Source organism: Cryptomeria japonica, chromosome 4 (genome assembly GCF_030272615.1).
Source record: "Cryptomeria japonica chromosome 4, Sugi_1.0, whole genome shotgun sequence".
NCBI classification, from domain to species: Eukaryota; Viridiplantae; Streptophyta; class Pinopsida; order Cupressales; family Cupressaceae; genus Cryptomeria; species Cryptomeria japonica.
Window position 1 is genome coordinate 329,412,243 of NC_081408.1, and position 14,425 is coordinate 329,426,667.

General features: G+C 42.5%; 1 protein-coding gene across 1 annotated transcript; it reads left to right on the forward strand.

Moving 5' to 3' along the window:
- The first annotated feature begins 540 nt into the window (after positions 1-540).
- On the forward strand, positions 541-9,308 carry LOC131875116 (SH3 domain-containing protein C23A1.17-like). Its single transcript, XM_059219142.1, has 3 exons — positions 541-570; positions 1,111-1,223; positions 8,375-9,308. The coding sequence occupies exons 1-3, from the start codon at positions 541-543 to the stop codon at positions 9,306-9,308; spliced, it is 1,077 nt and encodes a 358-aa protein (XP_059075125.1).
- The last annotated feature ends 5,117 nt before the right edge of the window (positions 9,309-14,425 follow it).

Here is a 14,425-nt window from a genome sequence, read left to right on the forward strand (position 1 = left end):
ATGCAGAACAGATTGTTTTATTGAATGAAAATTGATTACAAACAACCGGTAACAACCAGGTTATAGCATATCGGCTCACAGGCCTAGTAGAACATACATAATAGGTCACAACCGGGACCTTGAATCTTGAGATCTATCTTCTACGCACAGTCTAGCTACTTGATTCTCTCCTTGATTACGCATATATATATATATATATATATATATATATATATATATATATATATATATATATATATATATATCGATCCAAAGGATCTAGTCAGCCCAAAAGGGATCAAAACCCGAAGAACAAGACCTAACATGTAAAAATAACAAGGTCGGCCTCCCCCAAGAGATTCCTCCGAAAATCCAAAGGATGAAACGTAGATCGCGGGAAAAGATCGGCCACATGCCAAGGAACATCGAAATCAACGCCCAAGGCTCCGCAGGCTTCGGAAGGGGTTTCGGTATATCACCAAAATAGGTCTAGGCAACCGGTAACAAGAGACTATCAAGGAAATCGATAGCGATATCTTGCCAGAAAATGATCCAAAAGTGATGCGGTCTGGAATCAAGAAAGATGATCAAGTATTCAAGAAGAAACCAACTCCACAAGATCTAGTGAGCCAAAACCAAGACTCATGGAAAGGAAAACTAAAACTACAAACAGAAAGGAAAATGTTTTTGTTGATTCAAGATTGCTATGAATCGAGGATGCTCTTGCATTGCCATCAATGGATTCCCTAGGAAAAGAAGAGGGAGGAACAAAGGATGGATCTTCTTCTTTGAGTGGATGTTGCAACTGACGTAGATATTCGCACAAGGCCATATTCTCGCTCTCCAACCTCTTATTCTTCTCCTTCATCCTTTTCATTTGCTCTTTCAATGGTAAAGAAGATTCATCAAAGTCTTCCACCACCTATGTCGTGAAAGCGAGCCCTAAGTTGACTTCTCTGACTTCATATTCATCAAGTGTGATTTCATTCCTATCCTTATCCACTTTAGGCATAGCTAAGTGCAATGTCCTTAATCCTCTCTCGTCTCTTGTGATCTTAGAAAACTTCTTAGTTGCCGCCTTCTATGTTGGTTTATGTATTCTGCTTAAAAAATCGTCTAATTCGTGTGCAGGATCCAACTCTTCTTTTGGCTCCTTCCTCATCCTTTCCTTTAACCAAATTGGAGCAATCGTTGGATGATCATGAACTTCTAATTGCAAATGTTCTTGTGAAACCTCCTCGAAAGTGCCTAAGTCTCTAAGAATTATTTCCATGAAACAATCGTGATCCTATTGTTCTAAATTGGAAGGAAGTTCTCGCCTTTGATTCTCCTACTAAATAGATCAATGGGAAGCACTAATGTTGAGAATATATTGTGCTTGTCCAATGTCAAGATCATTCTCTTTTGGTTGGCCCCTTGCAACTTCTTGTGTGAACATCTCAACCTCGAGCACACTACAAGAACTAGTCAGTGATTATACTTCTTCCATCCTTGGCCTTTTTTATTGCGGCTCTTTTGAATGGACTTCTTTTCTCTTCTTCATTTGTGACTTCCTAGGAACATCTTTCTCTTTTGTATGCTCTATTCCTTCCTATGGAACTTCTTCTCCAACCTAGGCTCTTGATGACCCTTCCATTGCTTCGCTATGGGAGTCCAGGTCTCCCATCAATTGGTAAGTCACGCGAACATTCTTTGCCTTTAACTTTGTGGTGTGTTGCTCAACCCAATGCCTATTAAATTTTAGGACTGGCCTACTTAAAACATTCAAATCATCAACCTCTATCTCTAACCAATCTGGAGCCTGAAAAGGCCTATCCTTCAAATTTTCATACTCAGGTTGAACCATATTTTCATCTTCCTCGACCTTATTTGGCACCTGAATGACTTCACAAAATCTTATCATGTTGAGGGGCAATCTGGAAAACATTCTATTCCTAACCTCGAAGTCTTCCAGCGGAATTTTGTGCTTGTGTTTCACTCCAACAACCATCATGATCTTATTGTATGGGTCAAAGAATGATCTTGTCATATGGAATGTCAAGTGAGAGAATAATAATTCATCTATTGACTTCTCAACCGCCACCAACATTGGGCATTTCTACATATTCTCCTAAGACAACTGGAAATTCAACTGACAACTTCCTCTTCTTCTAGATCTTGTCATAGGCGGTTAGCTGCCTGGTAAGCTCTAGCAGCACCATCTTGTTTGTTAGATATCTTGGCAACTTATGCGACTAATCAGAGGACCCTTGTACACGAATGTACGTAAACTTTGGAAATTGGATAAACCAGGCTTCGTACTTCTTTATCCACTTTCTAGCCTTCTGCGAAAACCTCGTGTGGAGTCCACCTTGTAACAATCTAGTTAAATGCATCGTGAAGGTGTCACTTACCAACTTGAAAGTAGTTTCATACAAGTGCAACTGCGGATAGCACTCATGAACTCTCAATTGTCCTGGACCACATCCCATGGGTCCCTTTCCTGGCAAAACATTGAATTTGCCCATTCTTGCCACCGAGTAGATGACTATGAACTCATATAAAAAGATTGGGATTGCTTCAAATTATTTGGCTATTCATGCATTATGGCTAATCAACCTTGCCCAATCTACTATTTCATCGCCTTCCATTACATCATTGATGAAGAAAAACATCCAAGATTCAAATAAGGAGGCTTGTTGATATCCCATGATTCTGCTCAACATGAGCACAAGGTCAACATACTCTTGCTTAAAGTCCATGTTGGTAATCTGCTTGGGCATCTTAAAAATATGTGTTTTTGCCTTCTACATCCAGACTTTGTTAATTATTCCAGCACATCTCTCAATGCCAACATCATATATCATCGTTGCTCTCTCTTTGGTTTTGTAGGTCATGGACTGGTATGCTAGAATTCATCATGTCTCTCCAATTGCCTTAACTGTCAGGTTGGCTAGGAGTTTGCCATTCGGTGCTAAAAATTACTCTTCTCTCAACATTATAATGATTCGCACACTCCATAATCAGCTTCGAGCATTAGATGGCTTGAGGGAACTCGACAACTACTACAATCCCACTCTTGAAAATCCTGGTGGTAGTGGTTTATGAAGCACGTCTAGCTGTTCCAAAAACTCTCTTCTGGAATTCTCTCAGCTGGAATGTTCCTAAATTAGTGTCGCTGACTTCCTTCCACTTTGAAATAATCTTTTATTCTAGAAGGAAACCCTTTTGCTCATTATTTAATCTCTGTTTTTCGAGAAGTGTTAGCAATCTTGCTGGATTCCGCCATTCCTCCGAGAACAAGAACTTCTAGAAAATAATAACACTTTGCTTCTGACTTTTCTCCACCTCTCTCTAACTTCAAATTTCTCTAATAACTGTTGTGAGAAATGAATTCCAATTCATCATTTAAATAAGAATCTCCTACTAAGTTGCTAAGTCAACGAAAGGTTAAAATTGGCAATTGCATTTAAAATGTGTCATGTTTCCTCCGACAACTCACCATGCAAACGAGCCTCGCCATCAATGTTAAGTTCAAAAATGAAAGTTTCTAAAACTTCTCAAGTTGTGTGTCATAAATGAGGAATATTATTTTGCATGTCGCCAACTCATTAATTGTGAAAATCTTTCCCTTTTGGATGCATAAAGATATTTCAAAATATTTTCCTTAGGAGAATTTTAACAACTTTATCTGCATCTGTAGGAATCCCGTTCATCTGGGATTTTAGGAGAGAAAATTCTTGTAGAGAGATTTTTTATCCTGACGGAGTTTTTTCCATGTTCTTGAGTACATCTTGTTCCTGAAAGAGATTTTTCAATCAATCAATCACTTTTCCAACTTTTGAGGAATTTTATCTTGTCTAGAGTTCTGGAATGTTAGGAGAGAAAATTATCTCACTTAGTCAATTTTCCTCCGTGACTTGGAATTCTCTAGAATTCTTCAACCTAGGCAAAATTTGATCACTGGAGGAGGAAACTTTGAATTTTTTGATCTTAATTCCCAATTCCTATTTTTTCCTTGGGCGCTATTTCCACCTGATGAAGGAATTTCATTTGAAGGAGAAATTCCTCGTGAACCTCTGTTTGGCGCCCATCCCCATATTTGGGCAGATTTTCCTTGTGAAGGAGGAAATTTGCATTTGGGAGGAATTTCCTACTCTTCCTTGATTTGGCACCCACTTCCAAGTTTGGGCAGAATTTGCACATGGAGGATATTTGGAAAAAACTTGCTTTTCCTGCTTAACCCCTATTTCGCACTCCTCGTCTAGGTTGGGCACTATTTTGCCTTGATGGAGAAATTTTAGACTTGAAAGGAAATTCCTTCCTTACCATGTTTTGGTGCCCACTCTTCAACTCGAGCGTTGTTTGTCTAGTGTCCTGGAATTTCAACCTTGGAAGAAAATTCCTCCTCTTCACCATTTTGGCGCCCTACTCTAGTCTTGGGCAGAATTTCCTTGTGAAGGAGGAAACTATAAGAAATTTGCTTTTCCTCCACTTCACCACTTTGGCGTCCACCTTGCTTCTTGAGCGCCAATCCACTAGGATGGAGGAATTTTGAGAATTTTGAACTTTCCTCCTCTATCCACTTCTAGCGCCCAACTTCTTGCATGAGTGTCATTTCTACCTTGTGAAGGAATTTTGGAACTTTTTGGAATTCCTCCATGACCCACATTTGAAGCTCATTCCTCTTTTGTAGCCCACCTTGGGATTGGAGAAGGGAATTCATCGAAATTTAGACATTCATTCCTAACTTGGGATAGATTTTTCACCTTTGCAGTTGTAGCTGCCATCTTGGGATTGAGAAAGATTTCTCATGCCTTAGAATAACTTTCCATGCTTTTTCCACTTCAGAAAAGAATTTCATACTTAGCCATTTTTCTGATCAACTACCTGCTTTTTCAACTTTCCGAATTTAAACTTGTATTTTTAGGAATGCTCTACCATCAATGTCTTGACCTCTAACTGAGATAGACCTGCCAAAAATAGACTTACTAAAAATAGTAAGTACTTCCAAACATGAAATTAGGGCAAACGATAGGGTGACACTTACTAAAAATAGTTTGTTTGTTTAAAGTCAAAATTAAGCCAATCCAAGGCATATTGAAACTTACTAAAAATAGAAACTACTAAAAATAGTAAGTGCTCAAAATTCACTCAGATTTTAAGCTTCCTTGAAAGGATCTTGACTTCATTGCAACGTTCAGATGTTCCAAAACCCCAAGGAAATGACCTCAAATCTATCTGAAGGGCAAAACCCTAAAATAGATCAGCAAGCTCCAAACTTGGCCAAATTTGCTCAAAGGACTTGCACACTTCCAATTTTACCAAAACACTTGCAAACCTAGGGAGACCAAAGGGATTGTTGCGAAAAGACCCAAAGAACCACAACCAAAAGACCAAGAGGACCTAAAAAGTAGGGGGTCCCCATTTGGAATGGGGTGATGTGTGATTAGGTCACAACACTATTGCTATCAGTCATCTCCAACCAAGCGATAGTAGATTTTAAGAGGTTTTTCATACATATGTTGATTGAGTTACAGATAATTTATGGTTGTTGCAACTTCATTAAAACTTGCATACAACTTGATTTGCACCATTTTATAAGTGTTTCTACCTCCAATATAGAAATTAGATCTATTGGAATTCCAGAAAATCGTTATCATTGCTCAACAAGAGGCCTCAGATTCTTCAGTTTATGACATTAACATAGCGGCACAATCAAAACATAATGGTAATTTTGTAAGGCAACCCTTGGCCTTGCAAGAAATTGAGGATATCCTCAAACAACGAGAAGAAAGAATCATTCATCATCGAACCAAGGAAAAACATATCAAGAGTTGGGTGTATTTTTTGCCTAATCATAGGTCAAAGGTAGGAAGAAATAATCATAAACCTCATCATAAGCCTTCTCCAGGTTTACATTTTTGTTGTTATAAATAAACTAACTAATCATGCACACCTCTCAATCACTTCTCTTTTAGAGGCCATGTTGTTTTTCAAATAAGATATTAATTTATATAGATTGTCTAACATTGTGAGTGTCAGATGAAGTAGATTCCTTATCATCCGGTCGAAAGAACTATTTCAACTAAAAAAGATTCAATTCACTCTTAATATCATTCAGCACCCTCACACCAATGGATGAAATGGCTTGAAGTGTACTTAAAGAGTTACATACAACAAAAAGCATGGAACAAGTGGTCATAGTTAGGAGAATAATACTACCACGTGATTACAAGTATGTCTCCATTTATGGTACTATATGATTACGATCTAAACTTAATTGATTTGGAGCTTACAAGCGTTAGAGTACAAGTCACTAGTGATTTGATTAAGAATAGCCAACACATGTTGAGAGGATTCAAGGTCATCTTCAACAAGCTCAGAGTCAACATAAGCTCAAAGCCATCTTCAACATCAAAAAGGAGTTGAAGAAAAGGAGTACAACAGAGCACCTAATGGGTCGGAAGAATCTCACTATGGAAGATGCCATATGGGATGGTGGAGAAATACTTGAGCATCCAAATTTGTGATTGCTTGAGGGCAAGCAATTTTGGGGAGGGCAAAATATCATGTCACATTCTTAAGGTTGAAGATTTTAGTTATATCTTGAGGACCAATTATTTCTTTATTTGAGTGATTTTAGTTTTGTTTTATGAGATTATCTAACAAAGGCTCTATGGACCATGTGATTATTTATGTAGTGTCGTAAATTGTATCCTCATACAATTTCACACTCATTTAAGGCTCAATTTGGTGTTTCTCCTTGCCCTTGATTATGCTCAAACAGTGCCTGAATCTAAGGTCTCAACACCCTGTATGTGCTTTCCGACCCTTTTCCAGCCCAAGAAGACTGGACTAGGGTGCCTAGCACCATAGTCCAACCAAAAGGGGCCTAAATTTGAACCCTCGTAACGGTAAAAAAATGTTGAGCAGGAAAATGCTCCTGATGTCGGCCTTCTTCAAAATTTTCAACACGTTTTGTGAGGTTGAGTATAAAATCAAGTCTTGTCCCCTCATTTAAAACATAACATTTCAATTCCAACATTTCATTTCAAATCTAGCCTCTACCCTACAAGGGTAAGCTATCTTTATGTCTATCATCATTATAGGGTTAATTCCAACCTGGGTTTTGACCTAAGCAAACCCCTATACAACCCTACACCATTTTCCTCTCTTGTATGTGCAGGTTTTAGATTTGATAGAAGGATTACAGAGTCAAAAAGTACAAAACGAGACAAAGAGATCCAGATTTTAAGGTAGAAAACTCTGGTCAGTGGCAATCATTATCAATGTCTAACACTTTTCTGACGAAATTTCAAGGAGAAAGTCTTTGCAACATCTTGATCCAAAATATGTTCCTGATATTTGCATTTGACACCCTCAAGTCAGTGGCGCCTATTAACATACATAGGCACTTTCAGGCTCAAATTGTAGACATAGCTTCCTCTCTAATTCCTACTTCCAAATCTATTCTCAAAGTCTACATATCTATTATGTGGCTTCATGTCTATACTGATTATTGCAATTTTACATCTTTAGACCTAGTCCTTGCATTTCATCATTCTATCTCATCAATTCATATCAAAGAATAGCAAGGAACTAACCAATTCATGTGCCCAGCTCTCCCAAGGGTTTATAGTTGGGCCTATTGTTTATTTCCCCAATGTAAGTTGATGCAAATGGGTTTGATTTCTAATTTGCATGTTTAGACTAGTGAACCCCATTCCCTTCACTCTACAGTTTATTAAAAAGTACTCTTTATTTATTTATTTAAAGAGGGAAAAACACTTAAGGACCCAAATTCTTAATGCCTACAAAAGCAATAGCAAGCACCCTCCTTTGATCATCCATAGTTGTCTTTTGCAAATTGTTTAGTCCTAAATGTATAGTTCGTGAATGAACAGATAACACAGTATTCCCTGCACGTACCAAGTATTCATGGGACAGAACAATCATAACATAAATGACAAATGATAATAAGTAGACCACAAAGTTATATCTTTATTCCCATGTCCAGAATTGTCCATACATAATCTCCCCCTACTGAGGTTCCAACCAAACAATATATAGACCCGACGGTTGGCCAACTCCCAACTACCCGACGGGAACCTCTCGGCAACAGCAAAACATAACACACTTATAATTATTATTCATACTAACATACATTTTTACCCCTAACATTAGCCCCCCCCAAAAAAACGTAGTCGTCTTCCAGACGACTCGGACAAGAGAAACTGAATTATATAAAACATAGCTAAGACCGAGAAGAGGGAGGAGGCGTCCCTGTAGTGGCCGGAAGAGGAGGTTGTTGTCCGGCCTGAAGTTTCAGGTTCTTTTCCGCCAGCAGCTGTCGTTCCCGTGCTTTCTTTACCATGTGAGCAGCTTCCAGTAGCTTTTTATCTTTCTGTTCCAGCTGTAAGGTGAGCTCTGCCACTTGGGTTGCTAATGCCTCCAAGTCACCCGTACCAGTTTTTGCTAGTACCGTACCGATTTCTGCCTCCAAGTCACCCATACTAGTTTCTGTCGGTACCGTACCAGTTCCTACTGGCACAGTACCAGTTCCTACTGGCACTGTACCAGTTCTTGTTGGCACCATACCAATTCTTGTCGTACTCCTATATGTTGGCATTGTACAAGTACTTGTTGGCACCGTACCAGTTCTTGTTGGCATCGTACAAGTTTATGTCATACCAGTACATGTTGGCACTGTACCAGTTCTTGTTGGCACCGCACCAGTTTTTGTCGTACCAGTACATGTTGGCACTGTACCAGTACTTGTTGGCACCGTACCAGTTCTTATTGGCATCGTACCAGTTTCTGTCGTACCAGTACATGTTGGCACTGTACCAGTTTCTACCGACATCGTACCAATTTCTATTGTCGTCGTACCAGTTTTTGTCGACATCGTACCAGTTTATGTTGTCGTCGTACCAGTTTATGTCGGCATTGTACCAGTTTCTATCGACACCGTACCAATTTCTCCTGTCGTCGTACCAGTTTCTACCGACACCGTACCAATTTCTGTCGACATCGTACCAGTTTTTGTACCAGTTTATGATGTTGGCGTACCAGTTTCTGCCGACATTGTACCAGTTTCTGTTGACGCAGTACCAGTTTATGTTGTCGTCGTACTAGTTTCTGTCGACATCGTACCAGTTTCTGCTGCCGTCGTACCAATTTTTGTTGTTGTCATACCAATTTCTGTTCCTGCTGCAAGTACGGCCAAACTGATCTGTGGCAACGATACCCGTCGCTGTGCCGACGGTTCCCCCTCTCCAATCTTCTGGAATAGCACCCCGACTGGTCGTACATCTCCCACTGGGCTAGCTACTGCAAGCGCCTCCTGAGGTACCAGGTGTGCCGAGGCTAGTTTCGAGGGTGTAAATTTCACCCTCGTACTCTTCCATTGCTCCCGCAATCCTCCCTATTGCTCCTCCTCTACATCTTCTTCCTGCTGCCATGACTCAGTTTCCTCTTCCTCCTCTACAGCGGTGTGTCCTGACAGGTGGAACCCTTCATCCCCACTTTCCTGTTCTTCTATTTCTTCCACCTCCTCTGAATCCTCTGCGCTGCTAACCTCTTCAATTTCTACAAATGCGTCTAGTTTCCTCCTCTTCCGTGTGGGCTACGTTGTGTCGCCAAGGATGTCCAGGTGAATGTAGTAGTACATGGTGGGTTTATTTGGTTCAACCCTTCCGCGAGGTTCAAAGGTTCCCCACATTTCTGGTGGTACTTGCACGCGTATGGCGTCCAGGAATAGGCTAATAACATAATGGCACATGTATAATGTCTTGTATTCCAGCTTGAAAAAACCATGAATTCGTTCTGCCAAAAGTTGTCCTTCCAACCTAGTACCAGTGATCGTCGTACCAGTACCTAAACATGTCATACTAGCACCTAGCGTACCAGTACATGCTAGTACCGTACCAATTCTTACTGGAAACGTACCAGTTCCTACTAGAACTGTACCAGTACCTGCTGGTACTGTACTAGTGCTCGTCGTACTAGTACCTGAACATGTCATACTAGTACCAATTACTTGTACAGCGACCTCTTTTTTCCCTTGTGCGGCCTTCTCTGCCATTGTCTAGTTTGCCATACTAGTACGGACCATTGGACCGACTGTTGCCTCTACACTATACGGATTAACTCGTGCACTTCTGCTCCCTGGTCGTACGACCTCTTCAACCTGTGCCAACTCTTCACTCAGCTTCACATGGATGGCACAAATACCCTCAAACTTTTCATACAACCGCTCCCTGCGTGTACAAACACCGCGAAGGAGGGGATTGTACGGATCCTGCACGTACGGTATGTCTGTTTTCTGACTGTACGGTCTTTCTCCTTTATCTGTTGCTAGTCGTACAAGATCGTATGACTTAGTTTCCTGTGGGTGCAATGTTCTGTCGTACGGTATTCCTCCTCTTGCAGGTCGTACACTGTACAAGCTATGCCAGTCTCCCTTCTTTGTCAGTCGTACGTCATACAGATAACTCAACCACTGCCACTCTCCCTTCTTTGTCGACCGTACGCTGTACAAATAACTCAAACACTCCCTCAACTAGCGTACGTCGTACGAGTGATCAAGTACGGGGTTCCAGTCATCCCCTACGAGTATCACCTGTGGGTCCTCGTCCTTGCCTAGATTGATTTTTTTCACATCCCTTTCCTCGTACTTGATGGGTTTATCCCGTTCAAACTGGTGGGTTGGCGTGTCGTCCATCCATGCCATTCCTTCTTGGTATCTACCGCACTCCAAGGAAAAGGATTGTTCTTCCATCCCGCCGCTTGATTCTCCTATCTCACATATTTGAAGCATGTGACACTCTGGGTGGAAGACCTCATAGTCCTCCATTTGCCAATGAAAAAGTCTCGCCAATGAACTGGTTCCATCCTCGAAACATTCATCCAGTTCCAACACTCCTTCCTCGTCGGGTTCTTTCCCTCCTCTGTCTCTTGCAGAACCCCACTCCCATCTATTTGAATCTTCTCAGTCGGAGTCCGATGACGCGAGCTCTTCGCTAACGGACTGGTTCCTTAGATCAATTACATACTTATGACCATCACTCTCGATTGAAAGCGTATTCCTTTTCCAGTTGTGGTTAGCTTTGGCCATGATCAGCCACCCCCCTCCTAGAAGAGCGTCGTACGCTTTCCTTTCTAGAGGGATGACTACAAAATCCAGAAGGAAGTGTTGCGTCCCAATTACCACCTTTTGTGCCATGAGGGTGCCAAGGGGTTTGATGTCGTGCTCATCCGCACCGACCAGGTGGAAGGTTGGTGGCCATAGAGTCAGCTTGCCAAGGTTTCACCAAGTTTCCTCTAGCAGTATGTTGACTTCGGACCCACCATCAACAATGGTGTTTGTCAGCTTTTGTCCCAATATATCCATCTCTACCACTACGGGTTTCCGTTTGACGCCCACCGCTAGTAGCATAGGGTTCATGGCATCTGTACCGGATCCCTCACCGGGTTCGTGCCAGACTTTGCCATCGTTTGGTGTTCCTGACCGATGGTAGTGTCCCTAGTTACATTTGTCAGAGTTATCCTTAACTGTGGCATGGTCTGTAGAAGGTCTGACACCCGTACGGGTATTGTGGTTTGTAACATCTGCTTGATGATATTCTTCTCTGGTTTCGACCAGACTGGTGTATCAGTAGCCAGATGTGAGGCCCTCCGCTCTCCAGCCATCGCCCACTCGATATCCGCCCTTGCCTCCTGGAGTCTTTCTTTTTCTATGCGAGGGTCCGGGTACATGGCTTTCTTGTTCTGCAACCTTGTGATTGCCAGTACGTCTTCTCTTGATCCCTCCACATCGAGCATGTTCACCCCTTTTTGTTTTGGACAATCTACGTCCTCGTGATTTCCTGGACCGCACTATCTGCACAGCAAACTTCCTACATCACCTCCGTTTTGGCATTCTCAGGCAAAGTGACCCCATTCGTTGCACTTCCTGCACTGAATCATGGGTCGCCCCTTCCCGTCGTATTGAATTCTGCTCCTCGGTGTGTTATTATTGGATTTGTTGTTACCCTGCCGATTGTTTTTGTACCCTCCAAGTGAGGCGTCAGAGTTTGTTGTTGGCTTCAGCGGTGTCGTCGGCGGTGTGGCTTGGTCGTTTTGGGCGTAGAGCACTTGTGTGCTCCGTGCTTTCAAGTTGTACAGGCATTCCTTAGTGGAATGTCTCATTACTTGGCAGATGTCACAGAAAACTTTACAGGGACAACTTCCTTTAGTGTGTCCTTCAATCTTGCAGTCAGTACACCATAGTTCTTTTCCTTCCCTACCACTTTCTTTGTCACCTTTTAACTCCATCATCCTCATCATATCCTTCCGGAGTGCTTGCACGGTTTTGGATCCCCCATCACTGTCTTCGTCTGTGCTGTCACCATCACTGGTTCCTCGCTTCCCCCGGGATGTCTTGTTTTCACTTTCAATATCCATAGCGCAGTTGTATGCTTCATCGTACGATGGCGGAGGGACTACTTTCATCGTCCTTCTCAGGGATGGTACCAATCCTTCCACGAACCACCGCTTCTTGAGGCCATCTGTCAACTGGTTCTCCATTTTGTTAAGCGATTCCCTCAGCCTTTTGTTATATGTGCGCACACTTTCATTTTTTCCTTGTTTGGTGTTGTAAATTTCCACCACAATCTCGTTGTCATCTCGTAGGAGTTTGAATTCTTCCTCGAAGGCCTTCTTCGGATTGCTCCAGGATGTTTTATGCTGAGCATCAAGGTTTGTGTACCAGTCAATAGCTCTTCCTCACAGAGTGGCCGGAAATGCCTTCACCCAATAGTCTCGGTCGTCTTGGCCATTTGCTTCCCAGGTGGTGACGCATGTCTTGCAATGTCGTACGGGGTCCTCTGACCCGTCGCCCATGAATTTTGGAAGTTTTTGTTTCTTCGGGGTGTGTGCCATCGTTCTTTTCTATGTGGTTTTATGCAGTGCCTGGAAAAGGCAATATGTCGAGAAGGTACTATGTGTCCGAAGGGTACCGTACGCTCCTGGTCTGGTTGGTCCCCTGCCAACCGGGCTTTGGTCACCTTCACTTCTATAGTCGCTCCTTCCCAGGGTTTCTGGATCCGATCTTCCTATTTTGATGCCCTCCGACAAGGACAAGTTTTTAATGTCGGGCAACGTTGCTTTGAAAATAGTGGCGATTTCCTCGTGCAGGTCTCGTACCGCCTCCTCTCCTTGTTCAGAAAATTCCGATTGAGTGCTTTGTGATTCGGTTCTGGAGTCTTCTTCACTTGACGTCGAGTGTGGGGCCTGGTCGGCGAGATCTTCCTCCGCTACGTCTGGAAGTGGCAGGTTCCTGGCGACCTCGGCCAACTCCTTCCACGTACACGGTTTTTGCCTCTCCCGACTAGGACTCCAACTCACACTCCGACTTCTACTGTGTTTCTCCGGACTCCTTGAGTCGGCAACCTCTCTTAGTCGTCGTCTCCTGTCGGCTTGTTCTTTTATGCGAAGAGATCGTCGTACAATTCCCTCGTTTACTCCTTCGGTAGTAGTGGTACGTTTGTCTTTGTTCGATCCTAGGGGCATCAAGTGCCAAAGGTATGGCGCTGACTGGCCTCCCTCTCCTCTTCCTCCCTACAACTCCGTTCCTCATACCATCGGAGAACTTGTTGCCGCCAAAGTTCCTTTGCCGTTTCCTCCCTTTGGTCTTGGAGTGCAATCAAATTCCTAGCGAGTAACCTTGGAATACTTCCGAGTAGGTCAAAGACGGGGGTGCTGACGATGAGTTCACCACATATCGTACCTTCTGAGACGGCTCTCTCCTAAGCCTCTCGTCGTACATACTACGTGACCGACACGTCCCACAACTCCACCAAGTCTGTCGTCAACTGATCCTCTCGTTCCTCTTTCGCGGTACTCTCTTCGTGCATGTCGCTGTCCACGACAATTAATTGCTGGTTAAATGGTCTGCCCATTAATTGCTTCCACCTACCGCCATGGTTATCTCCAGGTTCGTCCAGGCAACGGCGTCAAAATGTTTAGTCCTAAATGTATAGTTGGTGAATGATCAGATAACACAGTATTCCCTGCACGTACCAAGTATTCATAGGACAGAACAATCATAACATAAATGACAAATGATAATAAGTAGACCAGAAAGTTATATCTTTATTCCCATGTCCAAAATTGTCCATACATAATCTCCCCCTGCCGTGGTTCCAACCATACAATATATAGACCCAACGGTTGGCCAAGTTGCCAACCGTCGCCAACTCCCAACTACCCGACAGGAACCTCTTGGCAACAGCAAAACATAACCACACATAACACACTTATAATTATTATTCATACTAACATACGTTTTTACCCCTAACACATTCAAATTTTTAAATTGTGCAAAAGAGGACGAAACCCCTTGGTTGCAAATTTCAGAGAACGACACTGATTGGCTACAAATGCTGAAGGATTAAAACCTCTAAAACATTCCTTGTGAATTTGG

Excerpts from the sequence above, each read along its gene's own strand:
- LOC131875116 (XM_059219142.1), top strand. The coding sequence starts at position 541 with ATGCGGTCTGGAATCAAGAAAGATGATCAA. Across the intron at positions 571-1,110 it reads GAATCAAGAAAGATGATCAA|GATCCAACTCTTCTTTTGGC; the intron begins GTATTCAAGAAG and ends ATTCGTGTGCAG. Across the intron at positions 1,224-8,374 it reads CTTGTGAAACCTCCTCGAAA|CTGTAAGGTGAGCTCTGCCA; the intron begins GTGCCTAAGTCT and ends TTTCTGTTCCAG.